Here is a 19,774-nt window from a genome sequence, read left to right as displayed (position 1 = left end):
TTTTGAAATTAATCTTTATGTTAAATGAATTGTGTAACAAGGTTTGAAACAATAATTTAATCCCTTGTTATTGATTCTCTTTATTATGTTTTGTACTAATATTTTAGATGCTTGGAATTTTTTGTATCTAGTACATACATACTAGGTAGGAAGGATATAACGCGATTGAATGCCATTTCCTAAAGTTATTTATGCGCCTTTTTGTAAAATCGTTTCTTGATATTCTGTCCATGATCTATCGATAAAATTATGTGATAGTATCATTAAAACTTAATTCATCTTTGTTAAAAATTAGGATGTATGGTATAAGAGTATGGTATGAAAGAATTAAATAATTACGAATGAAATGTTTAATGTTTAGACGACCAAAATGCGTAAACTTTAGCTTTTGATGATTTTACGAACATTATACCGTTATAGCGTTTTACCGTTATACTGTTTTTATCTACTACATCTAAGTTTTATGTCCTCGCCGAGATTATTTAAGGAGCTTCGAATGAATGCAATATCAAACGTATTATAGGTGTGCCAATATTATCGCTCCAAATTAACGCATTTATCAGTAATATCTTTATCGCATTATTTGGATCCAGTTTACATTGGTAAATCGTATTGCTACCACGTAAATCGTGCAAACAGACGTATTAGGTATACAAAGAATAAAGAAATAATCAGTATGTCACTCACGTCGCAAGTTATTGGTCGCCGTTTTTACAAAACGTGATTTGCAAACCTAAATACAAAATTCATATCTCTGAACTCAAGCTCTTTTGTATAGTAAAAGATTGATATTAAAAAATGTACACTAAGGAAAGATTTTATATGTTATTTTTTAAATACTTTTATATATACAATCCAAATTTTTTATGTCCTAAATTTTTTAAACAGCGGATGTTTATTTGCTGTAGACGAACTAGGAGCCTTTTTATATTCGTAATAAACTGCATCGTCCGCGCCTGACATCGAAGTCATGTTTCCGGCTTTACGTACAATCTGAAATAATAGTTTAGGTAAAGTAAAACAAACAACAAAATACATGACATTTTCTAATTTGATGAGTATAATTTTTAGTCACATTAATATCTTAAAACTTACAGGTCTGGGTCCTTCTCCAGGTATTCTTTCCTCGTCCGCATCAATGTCACTCGCAGATAGGACTTGTTGTAGCAAATGACCCTGTTCTTCTCTAGATGTATACATCAAATCTGGTTCCTATTTTAATAATCAAAGAAATAAAATCTAAAGTAATTTTACAAAATCATTATTCAATGTTACTAGTTACATAATACGCACTTCTTCCATTCCTGCAAGTTTTGTAATGACCTTGTAAGCATATCCTTGGTTTACAAGAAAACGCTGACGCTTTCTCGAGTAATTCATTTCCATCGTATCTAGTGATACCAAAGTGTAAAAAAACGCATTGTATTCCTCCGCGATGGCACCTGTGAAAGAATTTAATATTTACTATGTCTAATTCGTTCCATGTAAAATAACTTTTAGTGAATTGTACCTTTTTTAGCTCTTAAAATTCGTCCTAAACGTTGTGCTTCTTGACGTCGTGAACCGCCGTGCGAAGATATTTGAATTAAGACATTAGCCTCTGGTAAATCAAAGGAAGTGTCTGCCACTTTACTCACAAATATGGTATTTACTTTAGTGTTGAATTTGAAATTTTGCAAAATTTGTATTCGTTCGCTCTGAAATTATTTGTGTCGTAAGGTATCTTGCGATTGATATGGTTTCCATTTTTATATTTATACTTACTTGACTAGTGGGACCATAGATATACGGTTTGTTCATTTTAATGGCATAATGTTTCAAAGCAAAAACGTTATCTGAGAAAACAATGGTTTTATCGCCACGCCTTTCATGATATCGTATTAAATATTGGCAGCAACGAAATTTGTTAGGATTCATCACATAAAGTAACTGCAAATAGAATAGTATTTAAAAGTTGTCAAATATATCAAATGAAATTAAATTAATATGCGATTATTTACCAATTTTTTAGTCATTTTGCAACCAAGATATTCTCTATAAAATTCCGGCGACATAGGACACCAAACTTCGGCACATTGTACTCTTGCGATAAAGCCTCTTTTTTGCAATTCTAACCAGTTGGCCTCGTACAGTTTAGGTCCAATCAGAAAATTGAGATCAGCAATTTTATCATCTTCTCGAAGTAATGTCGCGGTCAATCCCAATTTACAATGGGACTGAACGATTGTTAACACTCTTCTGAACATTTTTGCAGGAATCGTATGTACCTCTAAGAGCATGTATATGTATATTAAATGTAAAATGTATATGTATATTAAATAATTTAATGAAAATCTGTAATTCGATCTATTTTGTTTTGAAAAAGTATATTACCATCTAAAACCATAATTCCCCATTCCTGTTCTTGGAGCCATCGCATAGTTTGTTCCGCTTCCCATGAACGTTTTTGTGTATGAGTGATCATAGAATATGTTGTGATTAAAATTCCACAACCCATAGGTTTGTCCTTTGCTTCGCTTGTGAATCGACAAATCATTGAATCGTCCGCGGTGGACCACATTTTAAATTGTTGCTTCCATTGTTCTACCGATACTCCAGAATTACATAAGACTAACGCACGTTTCCGAACTGTACAACAAGCTGTTACTCCAACTAAACTTTTACCGGCACCGCAAGGTAAAACAATAACGCCTGATCTAGCACGCCCATTTCCGAACATCTTTCTTAAACTCTTCTCCTGATAGGGCCTCAGTACAGCCGACGGTTTCAAATCAATGCTAAAATATAATTTAGTAATTTTACAGACACCTTTTGCTACATATATAAGACACAATTCTGTTATACTACTCTATCGTACTTTATGTCTGGATTTACGGTATCATTGCGAAAATCATATTCTGCCAATAATGGGTACTCCAATTCTATACATCTTTTTTGGATAACTTCAATTTTTTCCTACAACATAATTTTTTACAAATATTCAATAACACGTGAAATTTTACTTCGTGTAAATTAAGATAAAAATTCCGTACCTGATTTACTTCAAAACTAACTGTCTTTAATTCGTGTTCTTCTTCTTCATCTTCATCCTCTTTATCCATTTTATCATAGAAGGTAGTAATATCTTCGGGAACAGCAGCTACTTCTGCTGGAACCTGATCGTTAGTCGTTTCTGTTATTTTAGTGTTTCCAGTTGGAACATTAGTCACTGCTTTTGCTCCAAACTAGGAAAGATAGAAAATATTGGTATTGTACTTCATCAAAATAATTACGCTATTAATATTCAAAAAGTATTACCTGTGGTGCTTTTGTTTTGCTTTGAACATTTGTGATTATCTCATCTTTTTCATCTTCTATAGTCTTTTTCAACCTACATTCTTGAATTACAGGATCCTTCAGTAATTTTTGTAATACCTCGGGATATGGAGATTCGACAAAATATTTATTGTGCTTTAATACCAACTTTACTTTGCCATATGACAATGTACACAATTTTATAAATTCTATAATCCCATCAGGAATACTAGTTTTACTAAGTCTTTTTAAATATTCTATTATATCATGAGTTTGAAGCCCAACACTAACAGCAGCATACAAAGAATAAGCAGTTAATTTATACTAAAATAAAATTTGAATTATGAAAATTTTTTATATTTAATATGAGCAAATTTGATATTTAATTATATTTTTACCTCATGAATGTGTTCTGGACGACATACTGGCTCTGAGATAGCAATTAAAAAATCATGAGCATGTTTGTATACAGGTGAAAAAGATTCTAAAAAAATATGCCCATTTGGCGCCTAAAAAAATTTTAATAATAACATAATCTGTATACATATGTTCAAAAAATCAGATTATAAGAGATTGATTAACATTAAAAATAACATTACCACCCAAAGTGGCCTTAAAGTACAATCAGATTTTAAAATCATCTGCGAACGATAATCCTTTGCACCAAATTCATCTTCCAATGCTGTATCATCTTGCTTTTCAACATCATTTTTGGCTGCATCAGGTATACCTTCAGTTTCATTATCATCTAAAGTATCATCGTCATTGTATTCTTCTGGATCCTCTTTACGCTTTTTCCATTTACCTCTATCTGTAAAAGTAAGTGACAGCTTTCATTACAATATCAAATAACTTGACATTCATATATAATTGTAATAAAAATTATCTTAACTCTTATTTTATTGAAATTGCTCTAAAAATAATAAAATTTATAGGTAAAAATTGTAAAACATTTTAATGAAATAAGATACCTTCATACCATTGTCCTTTTTAAAACGTTTTGGTGGGCCCATTATTAATTAACAATTTAATTGTTAAATTATAAATAGTTACTTTTAACGCTGATTTATTATTTTCTCTAATTTATTTATCACTTAAATCAGAATTAATAATTTTTTAGGAGACTAGAATACCAACAACGTTAACACAATCCGAAAAATGGTTAGTCATAGACAAAATATAGTATAGATATACCTAACATCGGATGTAATTTTTTGTTAGGCTAGATACACAAAAGTTAAACTACTTAAGTCTTTAGTAAGAATTTTTAACTCTATAAATAATGATATCATGATATGATATACATTTTTTTATATTTTTAGCATTTAGACTGATTTATATAAAAAAGCATCTTTATTTGTATTATGAATGATAACCACTGATATTATTGTTCTATTATTCTTGAATGATAACCACTGATTATAATGACTTCTTGTTGTTACTGAAAAATTTATATTATAAAACGAATATTGTAATGTTAATATTGTGATATTTTTAAAATATCTAGAAATATTAAAAATTATTCATATATAACGCTGCTGTTAGAAAGGATAAGTAAAAACATTATATTTCTCTGTATTGGAAAAATGTTTTTTTATTAATAACAAAATTAATAAAAAAATATGAGGTCAGTTTTCAAAAATCGTGATGTAATAATTGATTACTCCTATTCTTCGCTCATAGGTTATCAACAAGGAACATTGCAGTTTGTAGCAAGAGCTTTCTTATTGACTAGACCTAAGGAAAAAAGACAAACCAGAGCAGCACCTTGTTCTGCCCACTTTTTATTTTTTTCCCTAAAATAAATTAAAGTACATTTACGTTAATAAAATAAAACTATGTAACATAATATACAATTCTGTCTATTACCAGAAGGATGATCCATATCTCCGTCCATCGACGGTAACGATGGATTGAAATAATTTTCCCTTTTGTTGTGTATCATAATTTGGCTTTTTTTTCCTTTGAGTTTGCGTCCATTTATGTAAAATAGTTTTTGGTAGTTCAAGATCTGTTACATAATTATTTCTTAAAAACGCACAATGCATTAAGGTTACGTCCTCCTCCTTTGAAATCTTTCTTTTATTTGATGCTTGTCCCTCATCCTGTTTTCCGTCTTCTCTCATAGGTGAAACTTGAGATCTTCCCAATAGACCTTTTTCTTCAAATTCTTTTTTCTTTGAAAGACAATAATCAATTAAGTTCCATAAATCACTAAAACAAGATACTGATTAATGTCACAATAAATGGTCATATTATTCTAACAACATTAATCATACCATATTTGCTCTAAAGTTTGAGAACTAAGGAACTTCTTGCCTAATGTTGATTCCTGCTGTTCCCTAAGTATATTTTGTATACAGTACTTAGTATTTGAAGGTGAATTATCACAATCCACAGCATATTTTAAATATGATTTTATTACATCTTCCATGGGAAGTAAACCTTCTTTACTAAATATTGAACAGTTCCATTGAGCTGCACGTGCAAGCATCACACTACTGCATCCTGTTATTTCCTTAAATCTGTAAATAAATAACTGCAGTTACTTTTAATTTGTGCAAACAATATATGTATTTTTAAAGGTAAAATTCAAGTAAAGCATTACTTGAAGATATCAGAATATTTTTGTATTTCTTTTGACCCTCCATTTGCTATAACTGGTATAGCAAGCCTATCAGATATTTTCTTCAGAACATCATTACGGTTCATATGTTGTGGTCTTTCATTAACAGTTCGACCATGAACCGCAATTGCTGATATACCAGTCGATTGTAAAAGTTCACAAAGTTCTAAAGTTTTATTTAAATCTGGCAATACACGAATTTTACAAGTTACAGGAATGCTCAAATTATCTACTAAAGTTTTTAAAATATTTGTAGCTATTTCTGGTTCTTTCAGAAGAGCTGCACCCATTTTTCCTACCAAGGAAAATAGTTTGGGACAACCCATATTTAAATCAATTCCAGCAACATCTTGTTCTACCATTTTGGCTACTTTCAATGCTCTTGTTGCATCGCAAGTACCAATTTGTAAAACTACTTTATTTCTCTCTTTAAGACATGTTCGAAAAGTCACTGTACCATCTGTTTTATCTATGTAATCAATTGTACCTAAAACATCTAAAGAAGAATTCATTAAAGTAACTTTTCTAATTCTTTAAACCAGGCTAGTTTTGATGAATATTTTAATACTAACATTTTCTTACCATTTTCACGACGAAATGATCGTAATAATTTCCAGTCTATTAATTCTTCCGTGTACACTATATCAGCTCCATAATCAAGTGCAAGAAGACGCATAGGAAGAGTACCAATTCGTACCATAGGTGCTAATATAAGTTTATTCTCATAATTTAATCTTTTCCTTTCCATCGTCATCCCTGCCTTTTCGTTCATTCTATTGTCAATATGTTACAATTTTTATTGTGATCTTGAAAATGTAAACTTTAATGCGGTCACAACGAATTAGGATATTTACTATAAAACATATAATTCTAATAATTTCTTATCGATACTTTTTTATCGATGCATTATTAAGATAAAAATATCTTTTCTTTTCAACATCTCTCTTACAGAAAATTAATAACTGTTTATGAATTATTTAGTACAGTGTCATACATGTTGTCGATTCCTTCTTATAACGAATAATGATAATGATACACGTGATGGTTTGCTTCGGGAATATTTAGGCTAGATGGCAGTTTCATTATATTCACCGTATGTGAATCGTTGATCCAACATAGTAAGAATTTCATGTTCTATGTTTGATGATCACAGAATACTTTCAAATTTGAACGCTAAGATCGATCAACTGTCAAACAATACGTTGAGTTGCGAGTAATATGGTACAATCTCTCCTTTGTTTCATTAATTTGGCGATTGATAAATCGCTTAGAATCTTCAACGTGTACGAATTGTATCTATGAGAGATTAGCGGTCAACAGTGATTGAACGACAGACAAAGAAAAATTTTGATAATGTTCACACCATTAAAGCCCACAGAAGCAGATTTTATCGACGTGACTGTTTTAAGTACTCCTCAGCCACAAGCAACTTCAACTGTACAAAGAAAAAACACGTGAGTTTGTCTTGTCTGTAAATTTTGTATTTCACAAGTTCTGAATAATACGATATAATTCAAATGGTTATGATATGTTATTAGAAAAAAAAAATTAATTACTCTTTTCAGATTGGAAAACAATGTTCTTAATAGGGATATTGAAGAGGCTATTTGTAAACAATTTGTTAAAGACAAAAATGATATTACGCGGAAGTCTACTGAGTCATCTCTTGGAATACTGGACAGTATATCTTCCTGTAAATTCTGTACTGTGTTTTATATAGTTTATAGTGATGGTCATGATAAATAATGTATCTTTATAGTTTTAGCTGAAGTAAGTGGAATAGAAGAAGTAGAGAAACAAAGTGAGAATAAATTGGACATAGAATGTGCTAGAAAGCTACTTCAAAGATGTAGTGATATAAAAAGTGCATCTATTACATATGGTAAAAACCTTAATTTTTTAAACATAAGTCTCTATTTGTAGATAAATATTGAATATGGCTTCTTACCATTGCAGATACAAACAAAGAAAACAATACAAATATTCAAAATTTATCTAGTAATATCATTCCTTCAACATTAATTGATTATGGTCAATCCGTATGTTCCAATCAAATTAATCTTCAGAATGAAAATATCTCACATTCAGTTAAGGATAAAGCAAATAGTGTAAGTATGATTTTTTATGAAGAATTGGTTGGGATAATTTATGAGTGTCATATATAGGTTGTTTTTGAGCCAAAAGAGATCAGTGCACGTTCATCCGGATTAAGTAGAAATTCAGAAAATAATTTATCATCATCAGCTTCAAGTAAAAGTTTGAATCAAATAACATTTGATTCAACAACTGCTGAATTGATGGCTCAATTTAATAATGAAGAGTTTCGTCCAGCTTCTGAAATGGTCAATCAAATGTTAGCTGATGAAGTATCTTGGCAACAAAATTATCCCTATGCTCTTCCCACAACAGCTTCTTCTGAAAAAGAATACTTAAACTTATCCTGTTTTTCTGGCATCATAGGTGAACTAGATTTATCAGTAGAGTAAGTACATAATTGCAAATATTTTGCATTGCAAATATTATTAAATATAATCAAATACGATTAAATTTTAGATCCTGCGCTGGACATAAGGTATCTGTGAGTGAATTTTTTAGAAGAAAATGTGGAAATTTTGGAGAATTATCGGATACTGGGTTAGAAAGGCCAAGTTTGGGTCTATCAGTAAACAGTCCAAAAAAGAAAGATCATCTTATACCTCTAGTTGATTCAACTTGCTCTTCTGTAACAGAAGGTATTACTTATTTGCATTTATTGAAATAAATTTCTTGTATATCTAAAAGGCTATTTCTTCTTGTAGATTCCTCAATTGGATCTAATATCGCAAAAGATAAAACTCAAAATATTCCAAATATAACAAGAGATGTGGAAGAGCAAAGTATTATGAGTTTGACCAGTATTGCTCAAGCACTACAGGATATCGATAGTGGCACGCCACGAAGATTAGTGGATCAACTCATCATGGCAAAGAAAAAGAAAAAATCCACGCAAGTGCAAGAGAAGAGTGTAGCTAGAGATACTTACACATTATCGCCTTCAAGTAGAAAATCCATGCCTGCTACTTCAAATAGAAATATAGATAATTTTGGAAAAGATGTGGGATTACTAAATCTTTCTTCAAAATTATCTTTAGATAGTAAAATCATCAATGAAACTGTAGATATTAAACATTCTATTCCAAGAATGCTTTCATTTGACTCTAACTCAGGTACAAAAATAAACTATGAGGCGATTTCTCAGGAACTTAAGAAAGAGTTAAGTAGTGGAAACTTACCATCCTTATACAGTCAAGGTATAGTTTTTTCCTAAAAATTTTAAGTTTTAATCAACTAATAAGTTGTTTGAATAAATTAAGTTTAAAACTATTCCTATATTTCACTTCACTCAAAGAATATTATCTCTTTTAGAGCTTAAGTCATTGTTGGTAGACTCTACATTAACTCCTCCAAATTATACAGAAAACAAAATATCACCTTATACTTCAAAAATTAACGCAATGATTAGTCACGAGGATAAGTTTACCGGTCTTGAAGAAGAAGAAATAGGAAAAAAAGAAAATATAAAAAAGGAAAATGTTTCGTGTAAAGATAGATCAGAAATTGAAAATATTTCAAATTTACAAGAATCTTATGTTAATAGTAAGATATAACACAATAAGTATATCATCCTCTAATTTGTTCTTTTATGATTTGTTAATTTTTATTTTTTATAGACGTCGTGATTGGTAAAAGTACAGAAGAATTGTGCAGTTGTATCGTTGCTATACCTAGAGAAATTGATATCGAACTCTTAAATAAAAGTGATAGATGGGTCATTTGTGCATTAAGCGTAAATCAAATTCAAGGAGATAAGCATAATGTCCGACTTACACTGCCGAAAGATGTTATTCTTATTAAACCAAATGCAGAACAACATGTTAAGGTAAAAAAAAGACGATTACAAATTTACAGTAATATAAAAATTAAAACATAATTATTTCAGATTACCGTAATAGTGGTGAAAATGTGTAAACCAATTATTGCAGTTTTAAACATAACAGTATCAGATATGGTAACAAGAATTGAATGGATTATGAAACATATTATATGTCTCAAACCCGAAGAAATTGATATAAACGTGTCAAACCCTTCTCAAAAAAAAGAATTAGATTTTCAGTATATTGCTGAAAATAGCATAGCAGTCTTACCTATTACAATAAAAAATAAAAATAATGTCGATGTACCCATCAAAATTTCTATACTACAGGTGATAATTCCATCTAATTAATTTCATATGTATTTTATTTGTTATGTCTGCTATCTTTTTTTTTTTAATGCAATGTAGAATGAACCAGCAATATTTAGCTTAGAAAATCCAGAAGAATCACAACACATTACTCTTAAATCTCAAGAAGTACGCACTACAAATGTTCAATGCAAGGCTGTTGCGCAAAAAAATACTGAGACGCAACAACGATCCTTACAACATTACGCTGGCACTTTAATAATTCAAAACGAAAGTACTCCAGAGAACAGTATAATAATCCAAGAAATTCCTCTTATTGTACAAGTAGGAATTTATAAGATACAAACTATTGATACAGACTTACCTTTGGTCGTTCCTAACAAACAAAGCAAGCCCTTGACCGTGATTAATCTTGGGACGATACCGACGCTAATAACAGCTTCATTTATCCAAGAAATTGAATTAACAAAAAATTCAAAATATTTCTCAGTTGAACCAGAAAATTTACTTGTGCAACCTAGGGAAACTGGGTGCTTCTTTATTACATACAAGCAACAAACATCAGGCACTCCTAAAATGTGAGAGGACATTTTATAAACCTATATAATATCATAAATGTCTTTTTATTGTTTTTTGCATATATTTATAGGTATGCAAAAATTAAATTAACTGCTGGTGGCGATGATCATTACTATTCTGTAATCGGAGAATCAAACACATATACAGAGGCAGAAAATGAAAATGTTCGATGTGAAACACCTCAGTATTTACCACCTGTTAGTTCTCCATCGTCTCCGCATAGCGTGGTTTCAAACAAGTAAATTTAATATTATATGTTATATTAAGCTTCTACAAAGTTTTACATGTTGACATTTTACACGATAATAGGTCGGGCGTATCTGGCAGAAATTCGCCTCTTAGTTCAGTATCTGGTTCAACTGTTACTGGCGATAAAATTCCTATCAGAACAACTCACGCTGCTCTGATATGGAATAGCGTGAAAACAGGAAAGTCAGAAATTAGGGAATTCACTATTCGTAATACAAGTAACAACAAAATAAGGATACAAGCTATTATATCGGACAGTGAAAAAAATTTTCGAGTAATATATTTAATCCACTGGAATATCATTTAATTAATATTTTACATTTATAAAAACATTTGACATTCTCTCAGTTTCTTCGAGAACGACAGCCCGTTGGTATTATTGTATTAGCTCTGCAAGGTTTGGAAAGTAGGATGCTGTCCGTTCTATTTAGTCCTCATCATATAGGCGCAGCGGCTGGAAAAATAATATTCAGACACTATGAGCCAAAAAGAGAAGAGTCTGAATCTGGATCTTCGAAAGTGGTAAATAAACGTATTGTTTGTTGAAACTCTCATAAATTAATTAATATTTGAATCTATTTGTAATATATCATTTGCAGCTATTTCTATATGGTTATGGAGGTTATAGCAAAGTTGAAATTTCAGAAGCATTTAAAGACACAGGCGGAAAAATGTGGTTATCCCTTGGTATTTTAAGGTGCGGAAGAACTCCACGTGCAAAGATCAAATTACAAAATATTGGAGATCTGTGTTCCTATGTTAAAATCAAATTAATACCCAAAGGTATCTTAAGTATATGAATTGTAAATGATCATTTTCTAAATTATTTTTTAATAATCTCAGCTGTATATCCTACTATGGCATCGAGTTGGCAAGTAAATCCAACTGAATTGTTGCTAAATTCGAAAGAAATTCAATGGGTGACTGTGGAATTTGAACCGCGAAAGGAAGATCTAGCTTTACTGCAACGATCTAATGTCTCACATGTTGGAACCCTATTAATTACCCATGGAGATGAACCTACGCGCTGGCGAATTCGTAGGTGAGTGATATTAACACGTTGACTGTCACGATACCTGTATTCGGGTGTCGGCAAAGGTCGGGCCGCGTAACCCATATTCGGGTGGCGCTTATTTGACTACTTGCAAAGGATCGTCATAGGTATTTGAAAAGATATTCCAGAGGAAATAATAGAACTGTTGAATTGTTATAAAAGTAATACGAAAATGGTTTATTAAAAAAATTATTTAGAATGTAAAACTTTAAAGCATTCTATAGATAACTGAGGTTGGTTGGGACAATTTGGACAATAAGTTGTTGTATTCTTCAAATTCTTTTGTGCCTTTATTCGGTCCATTCGACGTCTTTTATTCGCATAACATAGTTTGCATCTTCTAATGCTTCTTCCGGAATCATTTTTCCGAACGGCGATATTATGCTGATTCCGTCAAAGACAAGGATTTTTTGTATTTTCAGGCAACCCTAATAATTTTGCAATTAATAATTCTCTAAATATTCTAATATTTATATCCTTCCTTGTTGCAATTTTGTAAACCGTCAAAGCGTTTACAACAGAATTTCCCAGAAGGAGTTGAATGCCAAGTTTTCTGTACCATTTGATTCTTTTTCTAATTGTGGTGGCATAAAAAACCATTTGGTCGGAATAATCTATACCACACTTTCCTTCATTATATTCAACAACAGCTAGTGGTTTTAATGTTGCGAACAAACGAAACGAAAGATTCTTGAGACCACCACATGAGCGACTCGCATTACTAAAATATCGATGAGAGCACCTAGCAGAGAACGCTTGGTACTGCTGCACGCGTGGCCTGACGGAGATTTCTTTGAAAACACGCGTGGCAGTCAACGTGTTAAGTTTATAAAAAATTATTCTACTTTTCATTTTTTTATTTTTTATTTTTAGATTATATAATAAAATGAAAGAAACAGGCGAATTGAGTGGAAATGAAAATGAAACTTTTAGGAATATTATTCAACCATTATGTAAAACTTTTTCTGGAGAACAATTAATATCGGATATAAATGCTGTACGAGATTCAGTGGTAAGTAACAAGGAATTTACTAACTGCTCTAATTAATAAATTATTTATAAATCTAAATATTATTTAGCAAAATCTTGGGGACCTTTGTCAAGGGATTCATCAACATGAAATAATGTTAACGGTGGAAGTGTGCGCCGATGAAACTATGTCCGTTCTTCACGATAATGCCGACGAATCACAAATGTTTTATTCTCTTTGTAGTGACAATAGTCATATATATGAAGGAAATGGTGAAAGTTTCCTACCCTCAGAGTGAGTGTAATAAATAACTTAAATGTCATAAAGTTCAATAGACATTGATGTTTACTTAAAGAAATCTTCAGGACTTTTGTAGCAAATAGTACATTTCAAAACGGCATGAATGCAGACGATTTTATGATTAGCCCATCTGTTGTAATTTTAACTCCACCGACTAGATCAGAAGCAGTTGTAACAATAAGAAGTCCTTGTACTGTGGCAGAACCGTTTGAAACTTTTTTATCAAATACGGAGTATTTAAGAGTCGTTCCTGCGGAAGGAATGATACCTACTAGAAGAGATTTTCAACTAAAAATACAGTGTAAACGAAAAATCGAACGGAATCTCAACGCGGTTCTTGAAATTTATACCGAGAACAAAAAGTTTGATGTACAAATAAAAGTAACAGTTAAGTAATTGTAAATTGAAATCTTAGAATTAATTTTTTATTGAAGTATTTATTATACAGATACTACAATCCTATAGCTTTTAATTTTTATATCAGCAATATTTTTACTATAAATAAATTAATCAATAAAATCTTTATTTGTTCATAACATATTCCCTTAATGCATCATGGTGTACATTATTTATCTTAAATTGTACATTATGCCGTGACTGGAGAGCTTGTATTATTTGGACCATATTCTCTACATCAGACATTCCAGAATGTAATTTTCCAATCAAAGGAAGGTTAAGATGTAAAAGCATATCTGTTAAATTTCGTGGATAATGATCTATTGCGTCACAAAAGCTACCTTTTAAATTTATCCACTTCATAAATTGCTTAGGTAATGATATATTTTCTAACTCGCATTGGCTTGGTAACATGAACTTTAAGTCCCAATCACCGCATGTAACAAATGCAGAATCGTTCCCGTCTTTAAAATATTTGTGTTCTTCTAACCAATTACAAAATGTTCCAAACACTTCTGGAAAGTAAGGTTGATTGTCTACCAGGTCCTGCATGATTCCAGTAAGTTCTGTACAAAATGGAGTAAGCTGAGGATGGTATTTTGGCTTAATATACTCGTGAAAGACGTTTTCAACTTTCCAACTTGTCGTAGACACTGCTGCACAGGGAAACTCGATAATTTCTTGTGGATCAATTTTCTCGTATTTTTTGCAAGTGCATTCAAAGTCCAGTACAAGCAAATAATTGAACGGTTGCTTAATTTCTTTGGTTCCTTTGTAAATTGATCGAGGATATTTCGTGAGAATTCGTTTCGCCATTATTTCATTAAACTCACGAAAAAAATAATTACTATAACCTCTGTTAAAACGAAACAAAACGTTCCAGAATATATACAGGATTAAATAAGGTTAGAAAATAAATGGTTTATTGAACTGGAGGATTCCTAACGCCACTTATTTAGTTACAACATTTGTAAACAAAAAAACTTAAAGCATATTTTTTTTTTTAATTGACAAATACTATTTAAGATACTATCAAACACTTAAAAATACGTCAGATTCTGGACATACTTGACGCAAATATTTCAATCACTTCCGTTTTATACTTATAACTAGTAACTAGTGAATGCACGTTTGAATATCAATTTCGAAACGACTTGAAGTTTTTCAATACCGTGGGAATACGAATTACTTTAAACATAATTCGACATTAAAAATTTTTGAATATCCTAGTAAATCTTAAATCTTGAGCCATGAAGGTTTACGAAACTTACATATGTATATAATAATATTGTCACTGATATAATGACATGTCAGATTATCATTGAAGAATAAATTATCATAAAATTAATAATCTACAACTTGACCAAGCTTTTTTAATCGATTAAGTAACGCGTCGCCTCTTTTTATGATATTTTGATAAATTAATCCTCGATCGCATGAAACATCAGGTGCTTGCCCTCTGTTGCAACCAGCAGCGCTGATGGTAACGATCATTCCAGCCACTTTATCGATTTTACAATGCAATTTGCCATTGGCAATAAAATGTGCCACTTCTTGTTCTATGTATTCTTCTGTCACGCCAAATTCTGTCGCCATTCTACTTAAATTGATGGTCCTGTATGCTTGCAATAACTGACAGTATGCCCTCAAACGCATCTCTCTTACGTAATAACGATAATGGAAATGAAGCAAAGGATTTGCTCTAAGCTCGCATTCTATCCAGGCGAGATTTTCGAAGAATTCTTTGTAGTGACAATCATAGAGAGAATAAAAAAATGCTCTGTATTTGGGAGCCTCAGTGAGCAAAGCTTGTTGCAAGAGGCCATTGTTGTTGAATCGAGAATCAAGTTCCGATCGGGATAAGGAAATTATTCCTGATAATGTTGTGTATTCTACGACCTCTTTGAATGGCAATAGTTCATAGGATTCAAAGGTTGGGATACAGTCCAGCAAAAGGCACGCAGCGCGAGGAAAGTTTCGCGTTGCCAGATAGTAAACAGCTTCGTACACTTTCAATTTATTACGACAACACCAATTGCTGCCTGATGCATGAGAACCTTCCATCAGATTTGTTATCTTGGTAATTATTTGCCCCATCGAGCGAATATTATTTTTTATGTGTGCTATTCTAAACAAACCGAATGCAGCTTCGACTTTGATGCTGGATGAATTAGTTTCGTCGTTTATGACGGAGTTCGCAATGTCTGTGGCACGATCGAGATTACCAGTTTCACAAAAGAACTCGAACTTCTCTCGCCAATTTCTTTTTTCAGTGTCCTCAAGAGTCAAATTATCAGAGGACTCTAATTCCTTCCACGTAAGCTCGTTTTCATGCTTCATTGCATCGAGAAGATTCTCGTCAATTTTCCAGTCGAATGCCTTACATACATCTTCGTAGTAACGTGTCATGTTTCCGCGTTTTATTATATCGAGTAATTCAGTTTTTAAGTTCTCATCATTTTGGTATTTTGGCAGAGTTAATTTAAATCGGATTTTGATAAGGAATATATGCTCAGGAGTTCTGTGACACAATTCTGAATTACTCATGACTTTTATTTTTACTCATTAGTCTAATGAATATCATACGATGCCAGTCTTTTGTTTTTCGATTTATATTCGCTTATCATTAGATGTAAAACAATTTGAATTATTAACATATTTTGCATAATGTATTTCGATAGATATATCAACCAATCAGCATGTGCTATTCAAATAAAGAAATGGCGCATTTTCGTTACTCGCAACCGGCATTGATCAAATGAGCGCCAAAACCTATGTAGATTCTAACCTTTTAGGTAACTTTTCAAAGTTTATCATACAAGTTCGAATTATAAACTATGACAGAGAAACCTACTCAAACCACCAATTTACCATGGTAAAGTTTATGTCATCTACAGTGGAGTTTCAAAAATAATCGAATAAGTATAAACAATAACATTGTTATTTTGTTCTTTCAGGGTGGAAAAGTATCGACCGAAAAAATTAGATGATTTGATATCTCACGAGGAAATCATCAAAACTAGTTAGTATATGTGTGAATTTAATGATGTTGCAAAAATGTATGATTATCGTTTATTAAATTATTATTTTGTATTACAGTAAATAAATTCATTGATGAAAATCAGCTTCCTCATCTCCTTTTTTATGGGCCTCCTGGTACAGGGAAAACAAGTACAATACTTGCTTGTGCACGTAAATTATATACACCAGCCCAATTTAATTCAATGGTTTGACTCTTTGTTATATATCATCTTTATTTTGTACAACTTACTATGGTTTATATACAACATTCTTTTCCATACAGGTATTAGAAATGAATGCTTCAGATGATAGAGGTATTGGTATAGTTAGAGGACAGATCCTTAGCTTTGCAAGTACAGGCACAATGTACAGATCTGGTTTTAAATTAATCATCCTTGATGAAGCTGATGCTATGACAAAGGATGCCCAGAATGCTCTTAGGAGAAGTAAGTTGTAACATGAATTACTTGCTTTAAGTATGAAAGACACATTCTATGCAAAAATTGTTTCAGTAATAGAGAAGTACACAGACAATGTAAGGTTTTGTATTATATGTAATTATCTCAGTCAAATTATCCCTGCCCTTCAGTCTCGGTGCACTAAATTTAGGTTTGGCCCATTGTCTACAGACCAAATTTTACCAAGGCTAGATACCATTATTAAAGAAGAGAAGTAGGTATATAAATTATGATAAAATATCGTATCTATTACTAACACTTTTATATATGCTTCAGTTTAAATGTTTCGGAGGATGGAAAACAAGCATTGATAACATTGAGTGGAGGAGATATGAGGAAAGTTTTGAATGTCCTCCAAAGTACTTCGCTTGCTTTCAGTGCAGTAACAGAAGAAAATGTTTATTCTTGTGTAGGACATCCTCTTCCAATTGATATAAAAAACATCATGAATTGGTTGTTGAATGAATCATATGAATTATGTTATTGTAGTATCCTTTTTATATAATTAACTGCAGTTATTCATTTTTAAATTACGATTGCCTTAACACATGTTTAGAAATACAAGACATAAAACTAAAGAAAGGACTGGCATTGCAGGATATATTAACAGAACTGCATCTGTTTGTAAATAAAAGTATGTCTCTTAGTTATCAATTTCATAAAAAATAAGCGAAGATATTAGTTTAATCATTTCGTTTTAGTTGAATTTCCAGATTCCATACTTATCGATTTAGTAATTAAACTAGCCGAAATAGAGAAAAGAGTATCTATTGGTTGTAGTGAAGCGGTACAATTAAATGCCCTCGTTTCAGCATTTCAAAGAGCTCGCGATATCGAGATTTCTTAGTGCGTACAACATTTGAGGATCGAATTCTATGAATTGAGGTAATATCGAATTTGAAGCACTATATCTTCGTATAAAGAATTTTAGAATAATACTTAATTTGGTAAGAATGTATTATTTACGATTGTTACTATGTATAATAAAGAAAAAATTGAGATTTTTAGAAAACCATACACATGAAGCAATGGATTCTCCCACGCGCTCCTATCCACCTTGTTTTTAATTCTATAATAAATTAAATTCTTTCGTGAACGGTATCAAAGCAGTAAATTTCTAAAAATATGTTGTCAAGGACTACATCACAAATCAATCAAATCATCTAAGCGAGTTGCATATAGTGCTTGTTAATTTTTATTTGGTCCTATCCATGTATCCTCGATAATTCATGTGTATGGAACAGTTATAGAAACCTTATCCCCGAAATGATAAGTTTTGCCGGAGTAGTAACCGACAGACGTATTTAGATGTATCTGGTGCAATCACTGTGTGACGATAGCATTTGATCGTACAAGTGAAACAGTGGTCCGACAGTGGTCCGACAAATGTCGCTCAATCGGCACGCGATCATTCAAGTACCATGTCGACAAAAACATATCTAGAGACTAAACATGCAATGCTACACTATTTTCTGCACTGTGAATACTTTCCAGGATGTTATACTTTGGTGATTGATTTGTTTTTTAAACTATGTAATTTAAAAATCTTTGAATTACATTATGCATAGTACACAAATTGTACAATTTTATATATTTAGAACGGAAATGTTCCTTTCAGATTCCTACTTCAGATTTCATATTTCCTTTCAGAATCATGTTTAGAGAAAATGGTTTTCTTATGTTCTATTTCACGTGCAGTAAATCTTTTTCGAAAAATAACTGAAGTTATGTTTCAATTCGCCCATGAATTATAATCCTCGATTATTCTGATATTTGTTTTGGCAATGATTCATATAAAATATTTTTCGTTTAACATGTGTGCCATTATCGATGCCACGGTAACGGTATGTGTTATCCAGTTTTAATTATGCTTCCACGCTCGAAATATTTTGTAACTTTTACCGAAACACGACACTTGCTGGCTTGTTCAATTTCTGTTCATGTTCCGTAATTTCGAAGGGAATTTCCACTTGAACGAGTGGAACTCGGCCGTGAGTGTTTCGTCAACTATAATTGCGTCCTTCGCCTAATTAGTTGGCATTAATAATAATGTATATCAGAGAAGCTCGATGAAATTAGACGATACGAAGGAATATTAATCATTTGATTACCACTAATGAATATGTATCGAAAAACTAGTGCGGTTTTGCGCCAGCGCTCAATTTACATCGCTGGCACGTGTTAATACGTTGTACATTATTGTTACAGCCGTGAATGGAGAAGCTGCTTGCATATATCATAGTCCTGAAAGTGAGGCGAAACTGCTGAAATCGTCCCAGTCTATATCTATGCCTAAGTAGAATAACCTGACACAGGACCGGCACGCTATTATCTTCCTCTCCTTTTCTCTCGTTCTTTGGAATCCTCGCAATTCATTAGCGAATACAGGTCCCCAAACAATTCCTTATGTTATAACCTTATTTCATCAATTTTTAGTTAACTTATTAAAATAAAGTGAAATTGAATTTGATTGTTTATTTTTTAGGGAAAATAGAAGAAATGTGAATATCGTAGAATTATATGTTCTGATTAGATAGGTATTACATCGGAATTGCGATTTAATCACAAATAATCGTAATAAAAGTATAAATTTTAATTCAGAGTT

General features: G+C 31.7%; 5 protein-coding genes across 8 annotated transcripts; 2 read left to right on the top strand and 3 right to left on the bottom strand.

Annotated features, from left to right (window-relative positions):
• Window positions 1-812: 812 nt before the first annotated feature.
• Window positions 813-4,456, bottom strand: hay (ATP-dependent DNA helicase hay). Of its 2 annotated transcripts, none has more exons than XM_033350763.2 (13): window positions 4,274-4,456; window positions 3,894-4,105; window positions 3,693-3,803; window positions 3,298-3,618; window positions 3,033-3,224; window positions 2,858-2,955; window positions 2,374-2,777; window positions 2,001-2,269; window positions 1,765-1,929; window positions 1,511-1,697; window positions 1,294-1,442; window positions 1,096-1,212; window positions 813-993 (listed from the first exon to the last, which is right to left on the bottom strand). In XM_033350763.2, the coding sequence occupies exons 1-13, from the start codon at window positions 4,305-4,307 to the stop codon at window positions 865-867; spliced, it is 2,388 nt and encodes a 795-aa protein (XP_033206654.1). In that variant the 5' UTR covers window positions 4,308-4,456; the 3' UTR covers window positions 813-864. The 2 variants fall into 2 exon arrangements, with proteins under 2 accessions (XP_033206654.1, XP_033206655.1); XM_033350764.2 differs by having other exon boundaries at window positions 4,266-4,455.
• Window positions 4,457-4,870: 414 nt separating this feature from the next.
• On the bottom strand, window positions 4,871-6,919 carry Dus2 (Dihydrouridine synthase 2). Of its 3 annotated transcripts, XM_076617733.1 has the most exons (6): window positions 6,775-6,918; window positions 6,503-6,693; window positions 5,903-6,416; window positions 5,574-5,819; window positions 5,164-5,508; window positions 4,871-5,090 (listed from the first exon to the last, which is right to left on the bottom strand). In XM_076617733.1, the coding sequence occupies exons 2-6, from the start codon at window positions 6,690-6,692 to the stop codon at window positions 4,982-4,984; spliced, it is 1,404 nt and encodes a 467-aa protein (XP_076473848.1). In that variant the 5' UTR covers window position 6,693; window positions 6,775-6,918; the 3' UTR covers window positions 4,871-4,981. The 3 variants fall into 3 exon arrangements, with proteins under 3 accessions (XP_076473848.1, XP_033206591.1, XP_033206592.1); XM_033350700.2 differs by having other exon boundaries at window positions 6,503-6,919; XM_033350701.2 differs by lacking the exon at window positions 6,775-6,918 and having other exon boundaries at window positions 6,493-6,633.
• A 55-nt stretch (window positions 6,920-6,974) lies between these two features.
• On the top strand, window positions 6,975-13,703 carry spd-2 (spindle defective 2). The gene is made up of 19 exons (XM_033350699.2): window positions 6,975-7,374; window positions 7,486-7,613; window positions 7,680-7,802; window positions 7,877-8,028; window positions 8,086-8,402; window positions 8,474-8,652; window positions 8,719-9,210; window positions 9,326-9,556; window positions 9,631-9,839; window positions 9,900-10,163; window positions 10,242-10,720; window positions 10,792-10,959; window positions 11,031-11,244; window positions 11,319-11,492; window positions 11,570-11,753; window positions 11,814-12,012; window positions 12,898-13,036; window positions 13,104-13,288; window positions 13,360-13,703. The coding sequence occupies exons 1-19, from the start codon at window positions 7,274-7,276 to the stop codon at window positions 13,688-13,690; spliced, it is 4,269 nt and encodes a 1,422-aa protein (XP_033206590.1). The 5' UTR covers window positions 6,975-7,273; the 3' UTR covers window positions 13,691-13,703.
• LOC117166603 (26S proteasome non-ATPase regulatory subunit 6) lies at window positions 13,691-16,237 on the bottom strand. Its single transcript, XM_033350704.2, has 2 exons — window positions 15,083-16,237; window positions 13,691-14,518 (listed from the first exon to the last, which is right to left on the bottom strand). Exons 1-2 carry the CDS (start codon window positions 16,235-16,237, stop codon window positions 13,817-13,819), a joined length of 1,857 nt encoding a protein of 618 aa, XP_033206595.1. The 3' UTR covers window positions 13,691-13,816.
• RfC3 (replication factor C subunit RfC3) lies at window positions 15,870-18,186 on the top strand. Its single transcript, XM_033350702.2, has 9 exons — window positions 15,870-16,007; window positions 16,372-16,565; window positions 16,648-16,712; window positions 16,790-16,917; window positions 16,995-17,157; window positions 17,224-17,383; window positions 17,446-17,657; window positions 17,726-17,803; window positions 17,871-18,186. The coding sequence occupies exons 2-9, from the start codon at window positions 16,528-16,530 to the stop codon at window positions 18,014-18,016; spliced, it is 990 nt and encodes a 329-aa protein (XP_033206593.1). The 5' UTR covers window positions 15,870-16,007; window positions 16,372-16,527; the 3' UTR covers window positions 18,017-18,186.
• Window positions 18,187-19,774: the final 1,588 nt, after the last annotated feature.

This window comes from Bombus vancouverensis, chromosome 4 (assembly GCF_051014615.1).
Source record: "Bombus vancouverensis nearcticus chromosome 4, iyBomVanc1_principal, whole genome shotgun sequence".
NCBI lineage: Eukaryota > Metazoa > Arthropoda > Insecta > Hymenoptera > Apidae > Bombus > Bombus vancouverensis.
This window is presented reverse-complemented; position numbering and strand designations above follow the sequence as displayed.